Source organism: Toxorhynchites rutilus, chromosome 1 (assembly GCF_029784135.1).
Source record: "Toxorhynchites rutilus septentrionalis strain SRP chromosome 1, ASM2978413v1, whole genome shotgun sequence".
In the NCBI taxonomy this organism is placed as follows: Eukaryota; Metazoa; Arthropoda; class Insecta; order Diptera; family Culicidae; genus Toxorhynchites; species Toxorhynchites rutilus.
The window spans coordinates 185,486,310-185,511,578 of NC_073744.1; the positions used below are offsets into that span (position 1 = coordinate 185,486,310).

The 25,269-nt window shown below is 41.5% G+C and overlaps 4 protein-coding genes across 4 annotated transcripts; 3 read left to right on the top strand and 1 right to left on the bottom strand.

Annotated features, from left to right (window-relative positions):
* Window positions 1-7,995: 7,995 nt before the first annotated feature.
* On the top strand, window positions 7,996-12,972 carry LOC129763660 (uncharacterized). The gene is made up of 3 exons (XM_055762910.1): window positions 7,996-8,035; window positions 8,095-9,067; window positions 12,345-12,972. The coding sequence occupies exons 1-3, from the start codon at window positions 8,016-8,018 to the stop codon at window positions 12,510-12,512; spliced, it is 1,161 nt and encodes a 386-aa protein (XP_055618885.1). The 5' UTR covers window positions 7,996-8,015; the 3' UTR covers window positions 12,513-12,972.
* LOC129763657 (uncharacterized) lies at window positions 12,378-13,904 on the bottom strand. Its single transcript, XM_055762907.1, has 2 exons — window positions 13,782-13,904; window positions 12,378-13,717 (listed from the first exon to the last, which is right to left on the bottom strand). The coding sequence occupies exon 2, from the start codon at window positions 13,715-13,717 to the stop codon at window positions 12,659-12,661; it is 1,059 nt and encodes a 352-aa protein (XP_055618882.1). The 5' UTR covers window positions 13,782-13,904; the 3' UTR covers window positions 12,378-12,658.
* A 5,611-nt stretch (window positions 13,905-19,515) lies between these two features.
* Window positions 19,516-21,591, top strand: LOC129761635 (uncharacterized). The gene has a single exon (XM_055759370.1). It carries the CDS (start codon window positions 19,516-19,518, stop codon window positions 21,589-21,591), a length of 2,076 nt encoding a protein of 691 aa, XP_055615345.1.
* Window positions 21,592-21,703: 112 nt separating this feature from the next.
* LOC129761636 (uncharacterized) lies at window positions 21,704-24,946 on the top strand. Its single transcript, XM_055759371.1, has one exon. It carries the CDS (start codon window positions 21,704-21,706, stop codon window positions 24,944-24,946), a length of 3,243 nt encoding a protein of 1,080 aa, XP_055615346.1.
* The last annotated feature ends 323 nt before the right edge of the window (window positions 24,947-25,269 follow it).

Consider the following 25,269-nt stretch of genomic DNA (forward strand, 5'->3'; position numbering starts at 1 on the left):
CGGCACCATATGGTACAACGTAACTGTCATCCTTGGTGGAGAAAGTTTTGCTACTGGCGAGAGAAATCAGATCACATACAAAATTCCAGAACGACATTTACTTTCATGGTGACTAAATAAACGAAATAATCTCTTTCTGTTAATCTCAACAACCTCGAAAAGAGTAGAATTGCTTCATTATGGTCAAGATTAGCGCAAATGCAATCCTAGTTGAAGGCAGTTTTGCGACTGACACGCGAACCCAAATAACTTATAACATTGCAGCACGACATTCAAGATTCTTGGTATTCCCCAAACAATGTTGTGCAACCTTAACACGTTGCGGACCGCTCACGAGATTTCTCGTGTTTCGCGCTCCATCTGTTACGAATGGATCACGAAATAAACCGTGTTTTCTACACTTGAAGGTTAAATCCTTGGTTTGCCAAGAATCAAACAAGGCCTACCGATGGCTCGCCTTCGTCTCATCCACATCGAAGGAAACGATCTCATTCGTGGAATCCGAACAAATAAAGCGTTCAAGTTTGCCCCAAAACGTGCGGTCCTTAATGTGTTAACACCTGCTTCGCCATAGCGTCAGTTCAATGCATTGGTGCAATGTCAAAGGCACCAACGAAGACTTTATGATGCTTGGAAAAAGACTGAATATTTGCCTCAGCAGATATTCATTACTAATACCCTAGCGCAAATATTTCCCTCCCGCTATCTCCCCACCTTGTTTAAATTTATCATTACGGCTGCATAATTTGCATCACCAATGCACACGGGAGCAGATACAAATGGGGTTTCAGCGTAGCGAAGATTGCACTATTTTTACGTACGGGTTATGAAGCACGCACGTAAGCACACAATTATCCATATATCGATGGCTTGAAGCACCTGAATATACACACACTTATCTCCGTTTTGCGCTCTTCTCAACAGAAGCCCTCCCTATTAATATTGCCTGTCTAGATTAGCTTAGCTGTTATCCTTGGTGGAAAGAGTTTTGCTATCGCCATGCGAAACCAAATCACAGGCAGAATTCCAGAACAAATTCCTCATATTACTCCTCCACTCCAATTGCCGTGAGAAAGGCACTCGATCCCTCGCCGTCCAGTTCGCCCAGCAACGGTGTTGTCCAGTCGGTGTCCTCACAAAGAATGAACGTTTACCTCAGCGAGATCCACTGTTTATACCCTAGGCAAACATTCCCATTCGTTCTTCTTAAATTTTAGTAATCTAACTATTTATAGGGTCGTGGAAACTAGTCAAAGAATCGACACGAGCTTCAGAGAACATAATCCTTACATGGGGTAAAACAAATATTTACATTTCATAAAAAATAAACTATTGAAACCGTTAACCTCAAAAACACTGTTTGACACTGCCTTGTAAGTTCACTTTATTGCGCCTTTGGTTATGCAAAAAAATAAAACGATATTTGTAGTGCAACGAAAAAAAAATGTTTGTTTTTTTCTATATAGACTAACGAATAAAAAAAAATTAAATTTGAATTTCTCATATTCATATTTAATTTATTGAAAAAACTGCATCATCTTACACAGTAGATGCTAATAGAACGCTTATAGTGAAAAACTTCTCAACTTGTTGTATTTTCAACAGAATTTTCTAACGGCGCTCTAAAATTGCGTTTTTTTACATAAAAACTCCCAAATGAATTTCGTACATTAAAAAAACCCACCTTCCATATTTAAAAACTTTTCTCAATTTCTGAACTATTTCATCAAAAACTGCTACCGTATTTTCATAGAATTGTGTATCAACTCTTTCAAGTAATCAACAAGTTTTGCCATTTTGTTGATTTTTGTTTACTTCCTTACATGACTAAAGGGTGTGTCACATCAAATTGCATCACGGAAAAACGCTGTTGAAATTTAAGTTTTAGGAATTATATCTTCAGCTTTCGCTTATAATCAGATAAGAGTGTATAGATCACGTTGGCCATGCTTCACTGTCAATTTTACGTAAATTTGGAAAAATGTCGTCGAACGAAAAAGAGCGTCGTGAATTAATCCTGTGCACTCATTTCGAGAATCCGGAGTTGTCACATCGGGACATCGGTAAGATGCTGGGAATCGTCCAATCCACGGTCAGCAGAGCACTAAAACGATACTTCGAGAACCTAACCATCGACCGGAAGGTGAAGAACGGCAAAAATGGATGCTCCGTCAGTGAAAAAGATCACAAGCGCGTAGTTAAGCAGTTTAGACGTGATCCGAGAAGTTCGGTCCGGGATGTCGCCAATAAGCTGAATTTGTCAAGTTCATTCGTCCAGCGGACCAAGCAGCGGGAGGGCCTGCGTACATACAAGGTTCAGAAGGCTCCTAACCGCGACGAAAGGCAAAACATGGTGGGGAAGACGCGAGCCCGGAAGCTGTACACCGAAATGCTGACGAAGCCGCATTGCCTGATAATGGACGACGAACCCTACGTCAAAGCGGACTTTCGTCAGCTGCCGGGCCTGTTGTTCTTCTCCGCAGAGGACAAATTCAGCGTTCCGGAGGAGATTCGCAAGCAGAAACTATCCAAGTTTGCCAAAAAGTACATGGTGTGGCAAGCGATCTGCTCTTGCGGAAAGCGGAGCGCCCCCTTCGTGATGACCGGCACGGTAAACGGGCAGGTTTACCTTAAGGAGTGCCTACAGAAGCGCTTACTACCACTATTGAAGCAGCACGGGTGCCCGACCATCTTCTGGCCGGATCTCGCTTCGTGCCACTATTCAAAGGACGTGTTGGTGTGGTACGAAGCCAACGGGGTCACCTTCGTTCCAAAGGAAATGAACCCGCCCAACGCGTCGGAGCTTCGCCCAATAGAGAAATATTGGGCGATTATGAAGCAGGCCCTCCGGAAGAACCCAAAAGTTGTCAAATCGGAAGCGGACTTCAAGAGAAAATGGATTTCTGTTCAAAAAAAACTACAACCTGATGTTGTACAGAACTTTATGGACGGGGTAAAGAGGAAGGTGCGAGCATACGGGCTTGGGCTCGAAGTATGAATAAAAAGAAAATGCCAAAAGTTGTTTAATAGTTTTTATTTTACTGTCTAAAATTTTCAAAAGGATCGGTCTACTGGGCGAATTTCTACAGCGTTTTTTCCGTGATGCAATTTGATGTGACACACCCTTTAATATAATTACATTACATTAAATAATATTACAATCATTCAAAACTTTTGATTAACCCCTCGTTTCCGCATGTTATGACAGCTAGAGCTGTGCGATATTATTGACAACCTTTCAGTGATTCAGTTGACGCGATATAAACAAAGTGTCGTTTACGTTGGCACATAAAAGTCGACTATTGCAACAAAATCAAAATGGGTGGAAAGAAAATCAGCATGCAAGTCCGAAATCTTGTTGTTCAGGATCATTTGCAGCAGATTTCACAGCAGAATATTGCAGAGAAGTTCGGAATAAGCCGGGAAGCAGTCCGTGAAATTGTGCACAAGCACAAAGCTTTCGGTTCGCTTGCTGACAGATTCGGAAGAGCCGAACGAATCAACGATTCATCCGGGCAGTGAAGAAATCTCCAAAAGTATCAGTGAAGGTCATTCAGGAAATCCGCTCTTTGTCGGTATCGACCAGAACCGTACGCCACAGACTAGCTGAGCATGGACTCAAGGGCAGATTCACAAAAAACGCCCGTTCATCAGCAAGAAACTGAAACTGAAACGGTTGGAATTTGCCCGAAAACATGTTAGCAAACCCACAGACTTTTGGAGAAAGTACTTAGGACTGACGAATCGAAATTTGAGCTTTTCAACAAGAAGCGGCGTGGAAGAGTGTGGCGGAAGGCTAATGAAGGATTGCAGGAACGTAATTTACAGGCTCCACAACACCAGAACTTGGTCGATAGTATGTCCAAACATCTTCAACAGGTCATTCAAGCTTCAGGAGGCCACAATATTGATGCTTTTCTGCTTTTATTGTGTGATTTGTTATTGCTCGAACTCGGACTTTTATACTTGTTTCCTATTTTTATTTCACATGCCATTGAAATAAAATGGTTGGTTTCTTCTTGAAAGGCGTTAACGTTCCCTGTGGAACTTTTGCCGTCTCAACGTATTTACTAACTTGCGTCATTTGCTAATACTAAGTTGAGATTTCTTAAGCCAAATAACACGCCTTGAATGTATTCCGAGGAGCAAACTCTTGAATACGCGTGACCACAGTGCAAGTCGAAGGAAATTTCTTTGACGAAAAATCCCCCGGCCAGAACGGGAATCGAACCCGAACACCCGGCATGATAATGTAAGACGATAACCACTCGGCCACGGGTGCACAAAATGTTTGGTTTAAGGTTTATGAATTGAATCCAGCTAAATATGATGGAAATTCAATGTAAAATGTTGATATGATAATGAAGACTCATGAAATTGCTATTATCACTTAACAAAGTTGTTTATTCCAACAAAATTCAGAAAATCGTTATCTAATGCTGTTTCAATACAATGTAAACAACATTTTATTTATATCGCTTTAATATCGATTGCTCTCACTATCATAACATAAAGAAACAAGTAGTTACACAAGGTTTTGAGTGATTCTAATATTATTTTTTGGGGGTTGTGTGGGACGTGAATGCGATCCTCCTATTACATCCAATGTATTTCACTTGCAATGCGTTGCGTTGTCCCTTTTATACATACCATGCCTATGCGATGCAGCCCTGCCGCCCATATTTCGCCGGCTATAAGGTTTGCTCCAACCCTGCATCGCCCAACCTAATAACGCAGCACGAGACCTCGTCTCCCTCGGCATTCTGGCAGCGATAAAGGCAAGACGTGTGCTCTGCGGATAAAGGATAAAACATCTCCGAAATGGCTGGACTTTTGGTGGTTAAAATCACACAGGGATGGGCTTTTATTCTTGTCAACGCATATTTGCACACACTAAGGAAGTCATGTATGGGAGTAAACAACATCTAAAACAAAAGCAAATCTTGTTAATTACTTGAAAGAGAAACAATTATTTAAGATTACGATAGTAGTTTTCGATAATATAGTCCAGAAATTGAGAAGTTTATAAACATCAAATGTGGACGTTTTATGCCTATTACTGTATGAAATATAGGACAGTATTTTGTAAATTGAACCGAGAAGTCGATACCATCACTATCACACCGAACAAAATTTCGTATTTTGTAAATCGAAATAATCTCCTACCGAGCTCGAACTTTATGTGTTGCAAATTGCATGTATTTAAGCGTTTCTGAAACGTTTCCCAAACGAAAATACAGAGACGCAAATAAAAACCAAAATATCGGCCATCCGGAGAAAAATTGGAAGCGAACATCGTTCGTTTGACTAACGAAGTTCCATAGTTTCTAGATGCATGGTAGTCCTTCTTTCAAGCATGAAAAACGGCAATTATTTTTGATTACTCTCAAATTTTGCTTTTAAGCAACGGAATTAAGATTTTTTTAATCAAAACTCATGCAGCTAAAAAAACGTAGCAAAATCTTCTTTTTACACTATGAATGTTTATGCGAAATGCTCATCTGTTGACATTTATTGATCTTGTACAATAAAAAGACGACTACCACAAACAAAACAACCTGCATGGATTGGTGCACCATGGTTAGTTGTTTACCTCAACGTTATTGTTGTTGTTTACATTTTCGTTGTTTCGCCTCGTTGTGGTAAATAAAAAAAAAAGCTCCAATTGAAATGTCAAAAGAGATCCAACGATCAGGAGTGTTATTTTTCTTATGATAATCAACACTTTAAAATAGATATTGTTGTCAAGGGCAAAAAGACGGGTGGGTAATGTCGGGGACATAACCGGAGTGACGTAGGACTATACAAAGGGGACAGCTTTTGTTAAATATGTATTTCAAATATATTGTTTTATTTTCTTCTCCTACGTGAATACCTACCTATCTACCTGAAAAATGGATTAGTTTACTGTTTACTCTTTATGAACATGTTGATGGTTCTGAAAAGAACCTTTGGTGTTGTGTTTTTGTTATCACTCGATATCCCCATCTTGTTCGGTTAAACCTTCCTGTTTAGCTATTGCGTTTGCCACTCGCCACAGCTTTCACAGTTGGAAAATTTCTTCCCATCCAGCTTGTGACATGTTGTTCAGTAAATTACATTTAATGCGACGTGTCGGAGAAACACTTTGCCACTCACTGAAACTAATTGTTGCCTTGCTGAGCGCCGAACCGAAGCTGCTCTGTCCTTGATGCGGGTTTTCTGATTGTCGTGAGCAGCTTTGCAAGCCAACTCGAGCACTCCGACAGCAGAAACTCTATAATCGCTGTTAGGTATACTGGTGCTCCGGCACCAATCCGTTCGGCCTAGTTACCCTTGCGGAGCAATCAGTGAATGCGACCAACAGGGAACTGGAAACCTGCACGGTTCGATTGAGACTTTGCCTTTCCCTTAACTTGTCCTCCTTTGTTACGTCCACGATGCCGATGCCGTACAACCACACGGGTTTACGGTTTGAAAGAAAATAAGATATTTTTTTGGGGTCCGCGTGTTTTATACTCTAGCGGTACACACTCACAGGATAGAGACAAATCGGCAGAATCAGCCAGAGGGGCGAGTCCAACGAGACGAACGAATGAGCGTTTAAAGTTCGCTCGTTGGATTCACATGCAGGCTAAAAAGGGTCCTTTTCAGGATCACAAAATTATCTTCAATCTAAAGAGTTTATTGTTTTGTTATCACTCGATATCCCCATCTTGTTCGGCTAAACCTTTCTGTTTAGCGATTGCATTTTCCACTCGCCACAGCTTTCACAGTTGGAAAATTTCTTCCCATCCAGCTTGTGACATATTTTACAGTAAATTATATTCAATGGCACGTCGCATTACCACCACTCAGTATCGGATTGGAGGTAGTTTTAACCTGTAATTGAACATTTGCGATGACAGTGGTACAGTGTCAACTCTCAATGTGGGGTTATAATTTGGACCACGAACTCTATGTTTACAAAAATGTCCAACTAAATATGTCGCATTACAGGTCTGTCCAATTAGCTAAATGTCGAGATAAGTGTAAATTACTGTACTTTCAATCTAGAAGCAATTTAAGAATTGGTGAAAATCAATAAGCTCAGAACAACTGCCAAATTCACATACTCATCAGATCCTGGCAAACAAATTTTGAAAAAATCAATTTGTGTTTTATTATTATTTTGGATAATGTTTTAGAAAGCATTGAACTGTATTTCCTAAACTCTTTTTTGGAAGGTTTAATGGCCCTGAAAAGCGCCTTGTGTTATGGAATGGTTCCAATTTAGAAAACTTAGTACTCGTGGTTTTGAAAAAAAACCATTTCGAACGCCCTCGATGCCGCCTTGTTCTGAATTTGCCACCAAAGCAGTTTGTATAAAGAACAAACTTTTTTCTTCTGCTACCTGATTCCGTTTTGCGATAGCGTTTGCCACTCGCCACTCGCTGCAACTGCCTGTTGTTGTCTTGATGTCCACCGAACCGAATGTGTTCTGTTGGGTTGGTTTGTTGATGTGTTCTGATGCGAACCGATGTGGTGTACGGTTTGAATGAGAATGATCGTTACGGCAGCGGAGCGGGGATTTTTAAGCTGACTGGCTGGCTCGAGAATTACGCATGTGTGAGACTGCGACCAATGTTTCGTTCATTTTTTTCTTTTTCCTTTCCAATCGTGCTTCATTCTATTTCGCTGCTGCTCTGGTTGCCCGTTTTGGTCGGTACGATTTGAGGAGCACAAAATGGACCAATCAAAAATGGGCACATAGTGCATTTTGACAATGCTTGATATTTCACAATTATTCAATTATTTATCTCAAGAAAAATGAAATGTTATTCGTTATGATAGATGCGTAGATATATTTCCTATCAATTGATACAAAAACCTTTGCGATCTATTGAGAAATGCTCGAGTTATAAGCGTTCCAAATCTTGCATTTTTTCCTAATTGTTCAGTGCCTAGATTTCCATTTCACCCCTTATATCTTCCGGTTAGACGTAGTCCTACGTCAAAATGCTTGAAGAACATTAATCCTCCAGTTCCAGTTTAACATGGATAATAACAAGGACAAGTAAGTAACAAACTATTAAAAAAATAGGATGATCTTCAACAGAATTGAACTATTTACAGCTACGACGGAATAGAGTTCCTGGAGCAGGAAACAGCGGGATCTCCGGTGGCTGGATCGTCGGGAACTTTCAGATTCTCGAAATCCTTGTTGGATACGACCCAGGTCTCTGACGATGGGAACTCGAGGAATGTCGAATTCTCATTGTTGCCCGATAATACGACGGAGGAAGCTGAAAACGAAGAAAGTGGTGCATCCGAGGAAAATGATGTGACTTTGTTGCCAGATGATGCTGCGAAGAGTTTGGAATTCTTCTTTAAAGGGACCTTTCTTCGACGACTTTTTCGCAGTCAAATGCGCCCTCGAGAAATCGGAACCATGAATGTCGGTGGAGATACAGTGCCGGAAGTGATCGGATTCATGTGGAAACTTGCAAAGAAACACGTATCTCGGCAAGTTGATTTTGACAATGACGTTCCGACATGGTCTGAGAAGCAAATGCCAGATGAAGAAGACATTGAACGATTCATCATTCTGCATGACACGACCAAAAGGAAGACCTACAATGTTTCTACCATCACTCCACGAATCCTTGCTACATGGAAGGATAAAAACATCAAAGTTTTTGTGCATCCATATGCGACCAACGTGGAGACGCATGCCCAGCACCAAATGGTACTGAAGACGCTCATTACGCCAACAAACTCAGACCGAGCCGGAGCCCACTCGACCCGTGATTGTGCTGCTTTGGCTAAAGAGCTTAAGGAAACTCACTTGGATTTAGAGGGACATCAAAGCTCGTGGATGTTGTGGGCCAACTTCATCCACTCTTCGCCTGCTCACAAGCAAGAGCAATTGAAAATTGATCCCGCACCGCCTTTGGAGCTCGCCAAATACTTCCGATGGACAAATGTGTCAGAAGCAGCCCGCCTGCAGTCAGTACATCGGGGTGTCACAGTGGCTCATACTGTGAATGCTGGTTGGGTGAAAGAAGCGGCTGAAATAAGGGAAGAAATTTCAGCAGCACTTGGAATAAGGACCGTATCGTTATTTATGGGTACGCCTTAGAGTCTCCGTCTGAAAAAGACTATAGCTTGTTTTGACAGCTGTTTATTTTTCTCCTGTTGTTGACACAGTTAGCGTTCAGTTAGCATTGTTAAAAGATCGTTTTTTCCTAAAAGTGCAATCATGAGAGGGCTAACAGAAGAAAAACGAAAATCCATTGTGACCAGATACTGCTCCGAAACAGGAATATCAATGAGAAAATTGGCGAAGGCGGAAGGAGTAAGCGTCCATGCGGTCCAAAACGCTATCAAGCGATTTGGTATGTATAATACATTGAAGGATCTACCCGGTCGCGGCAGAAAACCTGGGCCATCCAAGCCAAACTTGGATAAAAAGATTTGCAGGCAATTTGAAAGAAAAAAGGAATTATCGATACGGGATTGCGCAAAAAAGTGTGGAACATCAATCGGTATGGTTCAACGTGCCAAAGAACGTAACTCACTGAAGGCATATAGAAAGCAAAAATGTCCCAAACGCAGCCAAATTCAGGCAAGTTCCGTGAAAACCCGTGCCCGTAAGCTTTACGATGGGATTTTAAGCAAACGCGAACTGTGCATCGTCATGGATGATGAAACCTACGTCAAACTGGACTACAAAACTCTTCCTGGGGCACAGTTTTACACTGTAAAGCAAGGAACAGATGTCCCGAACGCGGAGAAGTCAATTTTTTGCGAAAAAATCGGTAAGAAAGTGCTGGTTTGGCAAGCTGTTTGTCAATGTGGCATGAAATCATCTCCTTTCTTCACTCTCGGGAATATGAATGGTGAAATTTACCGGAAAGAATGTCTCCAAAAGCGTGTGTTACCGCTCATCCGAAAGCACACTGGTCCGACACTATTTTGGCCTGATTTGGCATCATGCCACTATGCACGTTTGACCTTGGATTGGTATCGCGAGAATAATGTCGATTTTGTGGAAAAGGAGATGAATCCTCCAAATTGTCCGCAAATAAGACCTATTGAAAAATTTTGGGCTTTGATGAAGGGACGACTGCGGAAGAAGGACAAGGCAGCCGATGACCTTGAGCAGTTCAAAAAGGATTGGATAAATGTGAGCAAACAAGTCGATGAGACGGTTGTCCAGAACCTAATGAGGGACATCAAGAAGCAGGTGCGATCATTGGCGCGAAAATCAGAATCTTGATTATTGACGTAGGACTACGTCTAACCGGAAGATATAGGGGGTGAAATGGAAATCTAGGCACTGAACAAGTAGGAAAAAATGCAAGATTTGGAACGCTTATAACTCGTGCATTTCTCAATAGATCGCAAAGGTTTTTGCATCAATTGATAGGAAATATATCTACGCATCTATCATAATGAATAACATATCATTTTTCTTGAGATAAATAATTGAATAATTGTGAAATATCAAGCATTGTCAAAATGCACTATGTGCCCATTTTTGATTGGTCCATTTTGTGCTCCTCAAATCGTACCGACCAAAACGGGCAATCAGAGCAGCAGCGAAATAGAATGAAGCACGATTGGAAAGGAAAAAGAAAAAAATGAACGAAACATTGGTCGCAGTCTCACACATGCGTAATTCTCGAGCCAGCCAGTCAGCTTAAAAATCCCCGCTCCGCTGCCGTAACGATCATTCTCATTCAAACCGTACACCACATCGGTTCGCATCACAACACATCAACAAACCAACCCAAGCAGCCATGGCTGGACATGGTAAAGGAGGAAAAGTGAAGGGAAAGGCAAAATCCCGCTCGAACCGTGTTGATCTGGAGTTCCCCGCAAGGGTAGCTAGGCCGAGCGCGTTAGTACCAGTGCACCAGTCCACCTAGCCGGCGTTATATAGTTTCGGCCGCCGAAGTGATCGAGTTGGCTGGTAAAGCTGCTCGCGACGATAAGAAAACTCTCATTCAGAACAGAACACATCAAGACAACAACAGGCAGTTGCAGCGAGTGGCGAGTGGCAAACGCAATCGCAAAACGGCATCAGGTAGCAGAAGAAAAAAGTTTGTTCTTTATACAAACTGCTTTGGTGGGAAATCCAGAACAAGGCGGCATCGAGGGTGTTCGAAATGTTTTTTTTTCAAAACCACGAGTACTAAGTTTTCTAAATTGGAACCATTCCATAAAACACGGCGCTTATCAGGGCCATTAAACCTTTAAAAAAAGAGTTTACGAAATACAGTTCAATGCTTTCTAAAATAATATCCAAAATAATAATAAAACACAAATTGATTTTTTCATAATTTGTTTGCCAGGATATGATGAGTATGTGAATTTGGCAGTTGTTCTGAGCTTATTGATTTTCACCAATTCTTAAATTGCTTCTAGATTGAAAGTACAGTAATTTACACTTATCTCGACATTTAGCTAATTGGACGGACCTGTAATGCGACATATTTAGTTGGACATTTTTGTAAACATAGAGTTCGGGGTCCAAATTATGACCCCACATTGAAAGTCGACACTGTACCACTGTCATCGCAAATGTTCAATTACAGGTTAAAATTACCTCCAATCCGACACTGAATGATGGTAATGCGACATGCCATTGAATGTAATTTACTGTACAATATGTCACAAGCTGGATGGGAAGAAATTTTCCAACTGTGAAATCTGTGGCGAGTGGCAAACGCAATCGCTAAACAGAAAGGTTTAGTCGAACAAGATGGGGATATCGAGTGATAACAAAACAATAAACTCTTTAGATTGAAGATAATTTTGTGATCCTGAAAAGGACCCTTTTTAGCCTGCATGTGAATCCAACGAGCGAACAAATCGTAATGAATGTATTTTTCTTTCTTTCTTTCTTTCTTTCTTTGTTTTTAAGAGGCTTTAAACTTTGAAGTTCATTCGCCTCTAGCCCAGTGGAGAGCCACAATAAAACCAGCCCAGAGGGGACTGTCGAAAGGGAAACCAAAAAACGCAAAAACACAACGCCAAAGGTTCTTTTCAGAACCACCAACATGTTCATAAAGAGTAAACAGTACACTAATCCATTTTTCAGGTAGATAGGTAGGTATTCAGGTAGGAGAAGAAAATAAAACAATATATTTAAAATATATATTTAAAAAAATATATATATATTTAACAATATTTAACTGTCTCCTTTGTATAGTCCTACGTCACTCCGGTTATGTCCCGACATTACCCACCCGTCTTTTTTTTACTGTTACTCCTTTCTTTCATTCATAAGATACAATATTTTGATATCAGAACTGAAAAATAAATGCAATATTTGAAATAAAGCTGTGTTTTGAGCGTACCCATAATTAACGATACGGTCCTTACTTAACAACGTTTCCCGCAAGCTCGAAGCAATGATAACAAAAGGATTAGCCGCTGGAGATTTTATCACCGCAGTGCAATCAGCAATCCGACCAGAAGAGTCCGAAGTGAGCCAAGTGTTGGCGGAGAAAGTAACTGATTGTCCCGATGTTGATCACTCTTAAAGTGTTTTTCTTGTTTTGATTTTACGGTTTTGAATAAATAAAATAAGTTTTATTTGCAATAGTTTCACGGTCTTCATGAGTTTTATTTATTTGTTTCAGATAGTTCATTATTGTTAACAGTAAACGTTTCAAAACTTGCTCTTATATTAATTGGGAACAATATTCAAATCGACCTCATTTGGATCTTGCGTTAAGCCTTTCTCAGGGCTGAAAAATCCTCCAGGGAAGTATCCACAGTGTTCAAACAGTTTCTGGCAAGGATAAACTTTGAAGTAGTTCATAGCTTCACATACTTCAGCCAGAATTTGTTCACCTTCCCGGTGTACTCTCTGAAGACGTTTTTTCACGAGGCCAAAGATCACCTCGATGGGATTGAAAAAGGGGCAGTACGCCGGAAGGAATATGGGTATGATCCCAATGGATCGAAGATAGCGAATGAGATTAGCGTCGCAATGAATCCTCGCACCGTCCATGATCCATACTGAATGGAATCCTGGATATATTTGAACCTTAGGATTCCGCAAGGCAAACTCTCGGCAGCATTCGAAAAACTTTAGCCTGTTAAAAGTGCCTTCAGTCCAGAAACTATCCAGGATTCCATCAGCGCCAAGGAAACATAAGAACGATGAACGAGCACGGCGACAAAATTCTCCTCTGAAAATTAACTTTTTTCCTACGACACCATATCCCTTCTGACGTAACGTGCCCCTATTGTCAATACTCACCTCATAGAGGAAAACTAAATTGAAAATATCCCATGGTATGGCGAGGAGCTCATTCACAAACCGCACTATTTCTTCCATACGAATTTGAATAGCTCTTCTCTCAATGGTTTTCCACGACAAGCCTGCCTCGTGCAGAATAGTACAGACGGATGAAGTACTTATTGTCATCTGGAAATGTGCCTGGAACATCTCCTTGGCTTCGTCCAAAAATAAAAGAGGATGCTTGCAATAAAGCTCCACCAACCATTGTCGCATTTCCGACTGGAACTTTTTGAAGACCTGAGCTCGTTTTTTCCTTCGGTAAAGTCCCTCGCTTTCAAACTTTTGAATCCAACCATAAATAGTGGACAGGCTTTTTCCGTAAATGATCGCCAAATTCTTTTGGGAAATACCCAAAAAGTAGTGTCCATAAAGGGCGTGGTATACGGTTCCAGGACTGGCCTGTTGTTGGCGAACGGAATGAATGATTATATCGGCCATCTGAAATGTGTGTAATTTGAATGGTTCAATAATTTCAGCATTCAACTAAGCAGACAAATTTTACCTTCAATTACGTCTTCAATAATGACTTTTGGAACAGATTGTAGAGCAAAACTAACCGAAAATGCTTCTAATCGCAAACTACTTCGAAATATTTTGCTTTTTTAGAAAGTAAACAAAAACAAACTGTATATCAGCACATCGACTGGCCTGCTGCTCATGACATCGGTTGGTTATTTGACATGTCGTTCGTTGGAAATTTCGTTCGTTGAACTGACGAACGAATTCCAAGATAGTGCTGTGGCGACAATAATACTCTGAAGGTATGCGACAAGAAAACCGAACAACTCGAAAATTCTGACAGTTGCACCGATAGCTATCACTCACTCGATGCTTTCGATATGGTCGGTATCCATAATAGTAAAACAGAGCTAACGAGCAACATTATTATCGACTCGATTTCTACAATTGGGCCCATAATTCGGGGAAATTAGTTTTCTGTAATTTAATCAGTCGTTTACAGTACTTTCTCCTACGGATATTTTATCCGGACCTAGCCAAATGCGAAGAGACGTAGGACAACACCAAGGGCTGTCAACAACTTATCGAATAACCTAGTAGATTTTTCTGTACCTACATCATTCCCAACCAAATGATTTATAAATTGTACTATTCAGCATCTTTCGCAGAACGACAACAAAAAATCAGAAATCGATCGTTTTGGTGGTAACTATAACAATGAACACAACTCTTGCTTCTGGAAAATTTCTTCTTTCCATCCGGCTTGCAATGTGTTGTACTTTGACGCCACTATCAATCAGCGAAATGGATTAATTCCAGATTCCAAGCTTCAATTCAGTGTTTATATCTCAAATGCGTATGATCATCTGATACGTGAAATATGGCTTAAACATTGGATAAGTCTGCAACACTGTACGAAACTGTTCGATTTTGGGTCGGGGAATTTTAGCGTGGAAAAACAAGTATTCTGAACGATCTCCAGAAATGATAGATAACATTCAGGATATTGTGATAAATAATAATGAAGTTTTTTTTCACTCATAAAAATAATAGTTGCACGTGAATCGCAAGTGTCCACATTTACTCTTCCAAAAACGACATGAAACGTCCAGTACCTTTCTTTTGACGTGGGACTACGTCTAACCGGAATATATGGAGGGTAAAATGAAAACCTAAACACAGAACATGCAGGAAAAAATGAAAGATTTCGAATGCTTATAGCTCGAACATTTCGTACTGGATAGGAGAGATGTTTGCATCACTTGATAGGGAATATTTCTACGCATTTATCGCAACTAACAAAATGTTGTTTTTCATTAGATAAACAATTGAATAACTGTAAAATATTAGGCGTTTTCTAAACGCCCTAACTGCATCGTTTTGATTGGCCCGATTTACGGTTTCCCTAACACAGCCATCAAAACCAAGCAGCCTTGGGGAAATCGGCATTGCAAATACATGAAAGTAGGGGGACTTTTGTTCTCATCGAAAAATGTTCCCTAACACAGACTTTAAAACCAAGCAGCGAAATCGGCATTGCAAACACACGAAAGAGCCTAGAGGCGAGTGAACTGAAAAGTTTAAACCCTCTTAAAGCCAAAAAGAAGAAAAAGAACACACGAAAGTAGGGGGAGCTTTTGTTTCCACCGAAATGTGTTCCCTAATAGAGATTTCTAAACCAAGGTGCCTGGAGAAATCGGTATTTCAAATTCATGCAAGTCGGGGGTATTTTTGTTCCGACTGGAATGTGTTTCCCTAACACAGACTTCAAATCCATGAAGCGTGGGGAAATCGGCATTGCGAATTCATACAAATCGGGGGTATTTTTGTTCCGATTGAAATGTGTTTCCCTAACACAGACTTCAAAACCGAGGTTTCTGGGGAAATCGGCTCTGCAAATAAATGCAAACTACGAGTACTTTTGTCCTCGCTTGCCTTTGTGCAGAGTGGAATATGTCTGTCCTAACATGATCTTCTAAACTTAGGAACCTGGGAAAATCGTGCAGCCACTAGAAGCGAATGAACTTCCCAGTTTCAAGCAAATTCGAGATTCGAGAAGTATGTACACTTTTGGGATGTAAACTTCAGAGGGAAATGTAAAATAAAATAATCGTTTGATAATTTTTTTTTGTCTTTATTGGAAAGATTTTCAGCCTTAGGCTGGTTCATCAAACGTTTGATAATTCTTCCGTACATATATTTTGTTCTAGTCATCATACCAAACGTAAAATGTCCATCATTAAATTTACTTGTAACGAAGAACAATCAATCACAATAAATGAATTGACTTTACACGGTATTTGTTCATTTTTTTCACTCACATAGCAAATATATTGAACTCAATCGAATTTGGAAACTGTTTCATTCAATCAAGAATTTAATCAATACAAACGAATGATTGCTAAGCTAAGGTAGTTCCACGTGAACCTTGCGGTTATATCATAGATATAACCCACTCATTTTTTTTGCGACCAATTTTTGATCGTTCCACCCTTTACTGTAGGACCGGTGGATTAGGTGTGGAACACGCCTTTAGTATTTGATTTTCTTAACCTGTAAACTGTACAGTATTATTCAATTGTTCATCTGCCTAAAATATAAAAGGAAATATTAAGCGATGAGAATGATGGCAATAAAATAGTGAATTGAATTCCCATTTGTTTCTTTCAGAAAACCATTGAAAACATTGCATCCATCCATGGTTTGAACACCTATTCGTCTATGCCGCAGATGTCATAAGATCGTTCCACGGGAGGAAATGGATATAGAACAGTGAGTACAAATCCATAACACATTAATATTAAAATACAACTCTTCTTGGCTAATCGTTCTTCTCAACCAGTCCTGCTGCGAATCTCTTCCTTCTTCCCATGAAAAGCACGAAAATCCCTTGCAGCTGTCCGAATTCTCGCAGACTAATAAAATCGCAACTCCCCAAAGCACCACTTCAAAAAGTGAGACTGATTAAGTCCATCAATCTGGAACACAATCCTCGAAGATGTGATTGTCTTCTTAACTCCGTTCAACCCTTCCTCCCACGGTTCCGAATCAGTCGAATAAAACTCTGTTCTCAAAATCCGCGCGAGAAACTTTTCCAATAAGTTTTTATTGCCTTCGTTTGGCCTCCCCGGAACCATGAGACTGATTCCAAACCCTTTCCTGGTGGTGAATTGGCGAAACTTGCGTGGGTGGCAGAGATCGGGAGGGGAGTCACTCAGGTTCAAAATAAGAATAATTATATATTTAAATGTTTCAATTAACTCTTTCCATCGCGCGAGGCGAGACGCGCCTCACCGAGGGATTCTGTGAATAGAGAAGACAGTCGTTTCGCCGGCATTTTCCGGGAGCGAAGGCAAAGTTTCATACCCCCCGAAGAATCGCGATGCCTCGCGGGCGTCCTCGTCGTGTTAATCCGGTGGCACAAAACCGAAATCTGATTAGCTGAGTGCCGCCTCCGTTTCGTTATTCGGCGTTCCGTTCGAGGTCGGGGTGGGAAATTCGGAATTATATTGATGGTAGCTTGCACTTGTGTTTGATTAATATTTTTTCTTTTCTTCTATTTCAATAATTTGACTTATAACCATAAAATTGAATATTGTTTGAATAAATTTTTTTGAATAAAAACATTCAGAAATTGTTGTTCGAAAAACTTTTCCCTGTAAAAGTGCCCATTTTCCGATGTATGGGTGATTTTAATTAAAACAATACCTTTTTATTGAGAAAAATGAATTTGAAAAAAAATTATTCTCAATGATTTTTTTATCAAAAAATTTTTGATTTTTTTTTAATGAAACCATCAATAATTTTTTTCGATTGAGTATCGCGTATACGTACCCTGTTGCAACGTTGAAATAGACGGTGTAATAAACGAAAAGGGTTTGACTCGAAAAGAGATACTAGATGGTGTCGGTCGCTTCAAGAACTCCTCACTTAAAAGTGTGAAGATTCTTGAATGCGATCGACTGAAGTCTGTTTCACTTAAAAATGACAAACGAGTTCTCAATCGGACAAACTCTTTTCGTGTGACATTTGAGGATTCCGCTCTTCCAAACTACGTTGCAATAGGTGCACTTCGTTTACCTATTCGGTTGTTTGTACCCCGGGTAATGAAATGCAACAAATGTATGCAACCTCGGTCACACGGCCGCCTATTGTTGCAATAAACAACGTTGCGCAGATTGTGAAGAGAGTCATGATGGGACTTCTTGCGCAAAAGAGCGCAAGTGTCTTCATTGCGACGAGGCTCCACATGATCTTTCTCAATGCCCGGTGTACATCAACGAGGGGAAAAACTCAAGCGTTCCTTAAAGGAACGTTCCAAGCGGACTTATGCAGAAATGCTTAAGAGTTCCGCTTCAACGACTCAGGACAATCCCTACTCCATTCTGCAGAACGACGAGCCTGTTGCTGACGCTCCCAATGCAGGAAGTTCCGGTACATCGCAGGGTGCCATTAGGAAAAGAAAAATTACTTCTTTTCCATCACTCCCCAGAAAGAAGACCGAAACTTCCCAAATTGGAATGAAACCTCGTATCGAACGTGCTGAGAATAGACCGAAGCAAGTACCTCCTGGTTTAAGCGGTTCTTCTACGCACCAGGGGTCCTCAGCACTTCCCGGAGCAGAGCCCAACACGTCTGTTCCTTTTTCGCGGTCGAGGCAACAGCCACAATCTGGCTTGCTTGCGCTTTCTGACCTGGTGGACAATATTTTAAATGCTTTAAATATAAATGACCCTCTTAAAAGCATAGTATTATGTTTGCTCCCGATTGTGAGAACATTTTTGAAAGAAAAATGTGGTTTTTTAGCAGCGTTCATTTCCCTCGATGCCTGATTCAGTGCAAGAGGTCAAGGATTCGACCACTGTAATACAGTGGAATTGCAGAAGCATCATCCCTAAACTAGATCAATTTAAATTTTTATTCATAGTTCTAACTGTGATGTATTTTACCTCTGTGAAACATGGCTTTCTTCAGCCGACGAACTGAATTTCCACGATTTCAACATTATTCGCTGTTGCGGCAGCCCATTAGAAACTAAATTATTCGATATATTGCCTATTCCTATTCCCAATTTAAAATCACATTGTGGTACTAGATTACACTGCGAGGGAAATATTTCAAAAGTGAAATATTACAACAGAAGCTACTCTCACTACACATTTACTCTCCCGATATAAATCGCCGAATAATCAAGAAAATTTATAAACCTCAAGGGAGATAATTTATTGTATCCGGTACCAATTCAGCATCCAGTTTAATAAAGATCATCTTCAGAACACGACGTGTTTGAGTAGAGTCAACCTTTTTTTTTTATACGTTGGCATCCATCCAGAAAGATCTACTTTGGATTAAATCCATCTAGTTGAATTACAACCAACCATCTAGGACACGTTCCAGTTTTCTGTCCACTCCAAGGATAGTTTCCGCGGCTAAGATCCGGAACATAAATTGGTGCCGAAACCCGGGATTTCAGCTGCTGAAACAACGATTGCTGCATTTGGAGGTTAGCGTGGGTACATCATCGGACATTGGTCATCGTTTTTTGGATTGAGTAACCACTCTTGGACATTTGTACGCCTACTTCGGACCCTCGCAAGGACATTCCAGCTGCTCAGTCAAGTTTCTTGGAGTTTTGGACGGAATTGGACGCTGTTTTGGATCAATCAGGACACTGCCGAACACGTGCTCGTAGGTTAGTCAAGTGGGCACAGGTAATTTCTACAAACAGCTGGTGAGTGACAAACTTTAACTAAATAGTAATTCTCGTGGTTGTGAATATGGCATCGAAAATAAAACGGGATCTCCGCAAAACTAAGAAACTAATTATTCGTCGAAACAACATACTTGGCTCAGCGAGATTGATAAAGGTTTTCGATACTAACTACGTGCATGAAACTGATTTTCCTCAATTGAAGTTCCGCATTGAGAAGCTGGATTCTCTCTGGGACGAGTTTAATGATGTGCAAGCTGAGATAGAACTAGATCATGAGGTTACTGATGAGATTGCTGAAGAAAGAGTGTCGTTTGAAGAAGTTTACTTTCAACTCAAAGGATCTTTGACCAGTAAGCTCGTAAATGTGACCCCATCGACCACCTCTATGTCCTCATCGCCTGTCGCCCCACCTACACAGACCTTCAATGTCCGCCTCCCGGAACTTAAAATACCAGAGTTCAAGGGAGATTTCGATGAATGGATGAACTTTCATGATTTGTTCGTCAGTCTCATTCACACCAATCAGCACCTTTCATCCATTCAAAAATTTCAATATTTGAAAGCGGTACTGAAAGGAGATGCACTTCGGTTGGTACAATCGCTAGCTGTAACTGCAACAAACTATGGTATTGCTTGGGATCTTTTGAAAAGAAGGTTCGACAATCGGAACTTTCTAATAAAGCAACATTTTTCTGCTCTGCTTTCCACTCCATCGTTGAAGAAGGAATCCTCATCTGCACTTTCGGATCTTGTTGATACGTTTGAAAAGCACATTGGCGTGCTTGATAAGCTAGAAGAGACGAGGGAACACTGGAACTCTTTTTTGGTGGAACTTCTCAGTAGCAAGCTAGATCATACGTCATTGAAAGAGTGGGAGAATCAGTTGGTCGAAGATGAAAGGCCAAAATACAAAGAATTAGTGTCATTCATCCAGAAACGGTCCCGAGTGCTACAAACCATAACACTTTCTCATACATCGATCGCTAATAGTAAGACAGATCTTCGCATTCATCGAGTGAATGTTTCTTCTCATTCCGCAATTACAAGTGCGAATGTAAAAAATTGTGTGGTTTGTCGTAAAGATACTCATTCAACTTCGTCATGTGATGAATTCCTAAAATTACAACCGAAACAACGCTTCAGTATAGCTAAAAGGCATGGTCTGTGCTTGAACTGTTTGAGGTCTTCGCATTTGGTGAAAGACTGCCCTTCTAGCTCTTGTCGGACATGCAACAAGCGCCATCACACATTGTTGCATATAAACACTTCCAACACATTGGCTGTTCAGGTTGGTGAACTATCGGAAGCACATAACCAACCATTATTTGCTTCACAATCGGCCACGGTCGTCGAGTCGTCTTCGTCGGTTGGTGCGTGCATTGTCGATCAATCGCACGTGGTCCCTCGGGTAATGGGAACGTCGTCGGGAGGCCAAGGTTATTCGTTAAGGAACGTGTCGCCGTCTCCAGTTGTACCGTCAGGGCCAGCTCAAGGATTGGTGACAAGCTGCGCTGCTATCACTCCTCCCACATTCACTACAAACACGAATACAACGATTTTCATGCTCACGGCCTATGTTCGGGTTCGTGACATTGATGGAACCTACTCATATGCTCGAGCTCTGTTAGACTCTGCATCCGAGCGTAATTTTGTGACCGAAAATCTCGCGCAACGACTGCGCCTCAAACGAGAAAGAGCAGATGTCGACGTGTACGGAATAGGAAACAGCGTACAACGTGTAACACATTTGGTTTCGGTCAGTTTATCGTCACGAGTAGGAACTTTCAACGCCAATATAGACTTTCTAGTACTACCCAGCTTGACTAGAATTTTGCCGTCAACAACAGTCGATGTTTCGAATTGGATAATTCCTCGAAGCCTACCACTCGCCGACCCGAAGTTTAACATCGCTCATGGTATTGACATGATCATTGGCGTGCAATGGTTTTTCACGCTATTGGAAAACGAACAAATTTCTTTGGGTCCTCAGCTACCAATACTACGCAAAACAGTATTTGGGTATGCTGTTGCAGGCGATCACGCAAACCAATCGCCAGTTAAAATAACTGTTTGCAACGCAGCGATCACTATCGATAATCTCGCTGCTGCAGTACAGAAATTTTGGGAGACCGAAAGTTGATAATGGAAAGGCATTATCCCTGGAGGAGCAACATTGTGAAAATCACTTCCAGAAAACCCATTCCAGAGCCCCTAACGGTCGGTACGAAGTGCGGTTGCCGATTCGTGAAGAAATGTTATGCGAACTGGGAGAGTCATCACCGGTTGCACATCGCAGATTCCAAGCCATGGAGAAAAGATTTGTCATTAATCCCACGCTACATTCCGACTACTGTAAATTCATGGACGAATATCAGTCACTTGGACACATGGAAACAGTCGAGCCAGAACCGTCTATTCCCCATTTCTATCTACCTCACCACGCTATATTGCGACCTGATAGTGCAACGACTAAGACCCGAGTCGTTTTTGATGGTTCGTGTAAATCAACAAGCAATCTGTCGCTCAACGATATTTGCTACATTGGTCCGACAGTTCAGCCACCTCTTCTCGCCATAAGCTTAAATTTTCGGATGCCCAAATACGTTGTTACAGCTGATGTCGAAAAAATGTATCGACAAATCAGGGTGCACAAGCTAGATCGCACGCTGCAGCAAATATTTTGGAGGAATTCTCAGAGCGAATCATTGAAAACCTACCAACTTAAAACCGTTACTTACGGTACAGCATGCGCACCATTCTTCGCCACCCGTTGCTTGAACCAGCTCGCGGATGACGAACAGGATCATTTTCCGTTGGCAGCTCGACTACTAAAGAAATCCTTCTATGTTGACGATTGTTTGGCTGGAGATGACGATAAAGATAGAACAATCGAAAGCTGTAAGCAACTAATTCAACTACTGGCTTCTGGGGGCTTCTTGCTCAGGAAATGGAGCTCGAATGATCCAGAAATCCTTTCCCACATTCCGGAATATCTCCGTGATAACCGAGATGATCTTGAAATCGACAAATCTAGCTCGGTCAAAACCCTCGGATTAATTTGGCATCCACTCATTGATTCTTTTGGATTCAAGGTTCCACTACTTTCACCCTCAATACCAATCACGAAAAGGATAGCACTTTCGGAAATGTCCAGGTTGTTTGATCCCATGGGACTTGTGGGAGCAGTAATCGTGTCCGCCAAAATCTATTTACAGTCCCTGTGGTCGAATTCGTTTACTTGGGATGAGGAGTTACCACTCGGCTATCAAAACTGGTGGAAAACCTTTAGGACTGAAATTCAAGTGCTTTCGACCTTGAAAATAACTAGAAGAGTACTTATCGACCAGTTCGACCAACTTGAACTGCACTGTTTTGCAGACGCCTCCGAGAAGGCGTACGGATGTTGCCTGTACGTTAAATCGATCGACAAAGGTGGAAATGTAGCTTGCAACCTCCTCATATCAAAGTCCAAAGTATCCCCGCTATCGAAACAGTCAACTCCACGACTTGAATTGTGTGCAGCTGTCATGGCTGCTCAACTAGCCGACACAGTAAAGAAAAATACTGAACTTTCTTGCTCGATCACTTTCTGGTCGGATTCAAGCATTGTGCTTCATTGGATAGCTTCAGTATCTTCAACATGGAAAGTGTATGTGTCCAATCGGATCGCCGAAATTCATCGGCTCACTCATGGAAGCGAATGGCGATATGTGCCTTCAGAGCAAAATCCGGCTGATCATATATCTCGCGGCATTTCTCCTGCACAAATAATAGACGATCAACTCTGGTGGCATGGGCCACCATTCCTGATGGAAGAGAAAGTTCATTGGCCTACTAATATAATCGAATTATCGCCACTACACCATTGTATTCGAAATCAAGAAACTCGGGGAACCGTATCGTTGGTCACAACCTCGCCTCCCCTAATACTTTCGCTGATCAACAAATATTCGGTTTTGTCTACTCTCGAACGAACGCTCTCATGGATTCGAAGGTTTGTTTACAATTGCCGCACAAGTTCAGAAAACAGATTAGTTGGTCCGCTCAAACCGAAAGAATTAGACGATTCACTAAAACTGCTGGTGAAACAAGTTCAACAAGATTCCTTTTCGTCAGAAATTGCTTTTCTGCACCGATATCCTGGACCTGTGCAAAGGAATTTTTTGTTTAAATCGTCTTTGAAAAAACTCAACCCTTTCTTAGATGTAGAAGGGCTATTGAGAGTACATGGGCGCTTGGAGGCGTTGGACGCTCCATTCGACACTCGACACCCCATCATACTTCCAGCGAAACATCATTTGACACACCTGATTGCCAAGAGAACTCACATTGACACACTACACTGTGGACCACAAATGCTTCTCAATACTCTACGCCAGCGGTTTTGGCCCATTCGAGGCAGAGATTTAGTGAGAAAAGTGGTGGACAAATGCCTGATCTGCTTCTCCTGCAAACCGAAGAGCATCCAACAACTCATGGGATCATTACCGGCAGCGAGAGTGACTCCGTCGCGCGCGTTTCTGAAGTCCGGCGTGGACTATTGCGGTCCGTTTTACGTTCGCCCGCCGAGTCGTCGGGGCAATTCTCTGAAAATTTTCGTTGCAATATTCGTTTGTATGGCCTCCAAGGCTGTCCATATCGAAATGGTATATAGCCTGACGTCGGGTTCGTTCTTAAGTGCTTTGAAACGCTTCGTGGCACGTCGCGGTCGCGTAACTGACGTGTACTGCGACAATGCACGCACTTTTGTTGGTGCGAATCGTCAGCTGCAAGAGCACAAACAGCTATTCGATGAGCTGCACCGTTCTGAAGATCTCACAAACAAGTGCACCAAAGTGGGAATTAACTTCCACTTTAATCCAGCTCGGTCTCCGCATTTTGGAGGGTTGTGGGAGGCCGCCGTTAAGACCTTCAAGCACCATCTGTATCGCATCATGAAGGATACTCTCCTCACTATCGAGGAATTCAACACCTTGATTACCCAGATTGAAGGAATCATGAATTCAAGGCCTCTCACACCCCTGTCATCCGATCCTGCTGACGTTGTTGCTCTCACTCCGGGGCACTTGTTAGTTGGCGAGCCGTTATTCCAGATTCCTGAGCCTGATCTCTGCGAAACTCCTATTAATCGCCTCACTTCTTTCCAGAAAATGCAACAGAAGATTCAACATTTTTGGAAGGTTTGGTCTAGTGCGTATGTTGGTCAACTTCAAGATCGACAGAAATGGCCGATGGCTCATCCAGACATCAAAATTGGAACATTGGTACTGCTGAAGAACGAATCAACTCCTCCAATGAAGTGGAATCTGGGCCGAATCGAAAGCGCCTTCCCTGGCAGGGATGGTCGCACAAGAGTCATCCAGGTTCGAACCGCAAATGGAAGTTACCGACGGGCAATAACGGAAGTCTGTCCTCTACCGATCGACGATGTCATCGAGGCTAACAGATCAACCAGTGCAACTTCGTCAATCCTAATTGACCAAAACCAGACATAGTTAGATAGGATTCATGTTTGAAAGTTCCTTTCAACGGAGGCCGGTATGTTGCGGCAGCCCATTAGAAACTAAATTATTCGATATATTGCCTATTCCTATTCCCAATTTAAAATCACATTGTGGTACTAGATTACACTGCGAGGGAAATATTTCAAAAGTGAAATATTACAACAGAAGCGACTCTCACTACACATTTACTCTCCCGATATAAATCGCCGAATAATCAAGAAAATTTATAAACCTCAAGGGAGATAATTTATTGTATCCGGTACCAATTCAGCATCCAGTTTAATAAAGATCATCTTCAGAACACGACGTGTTTG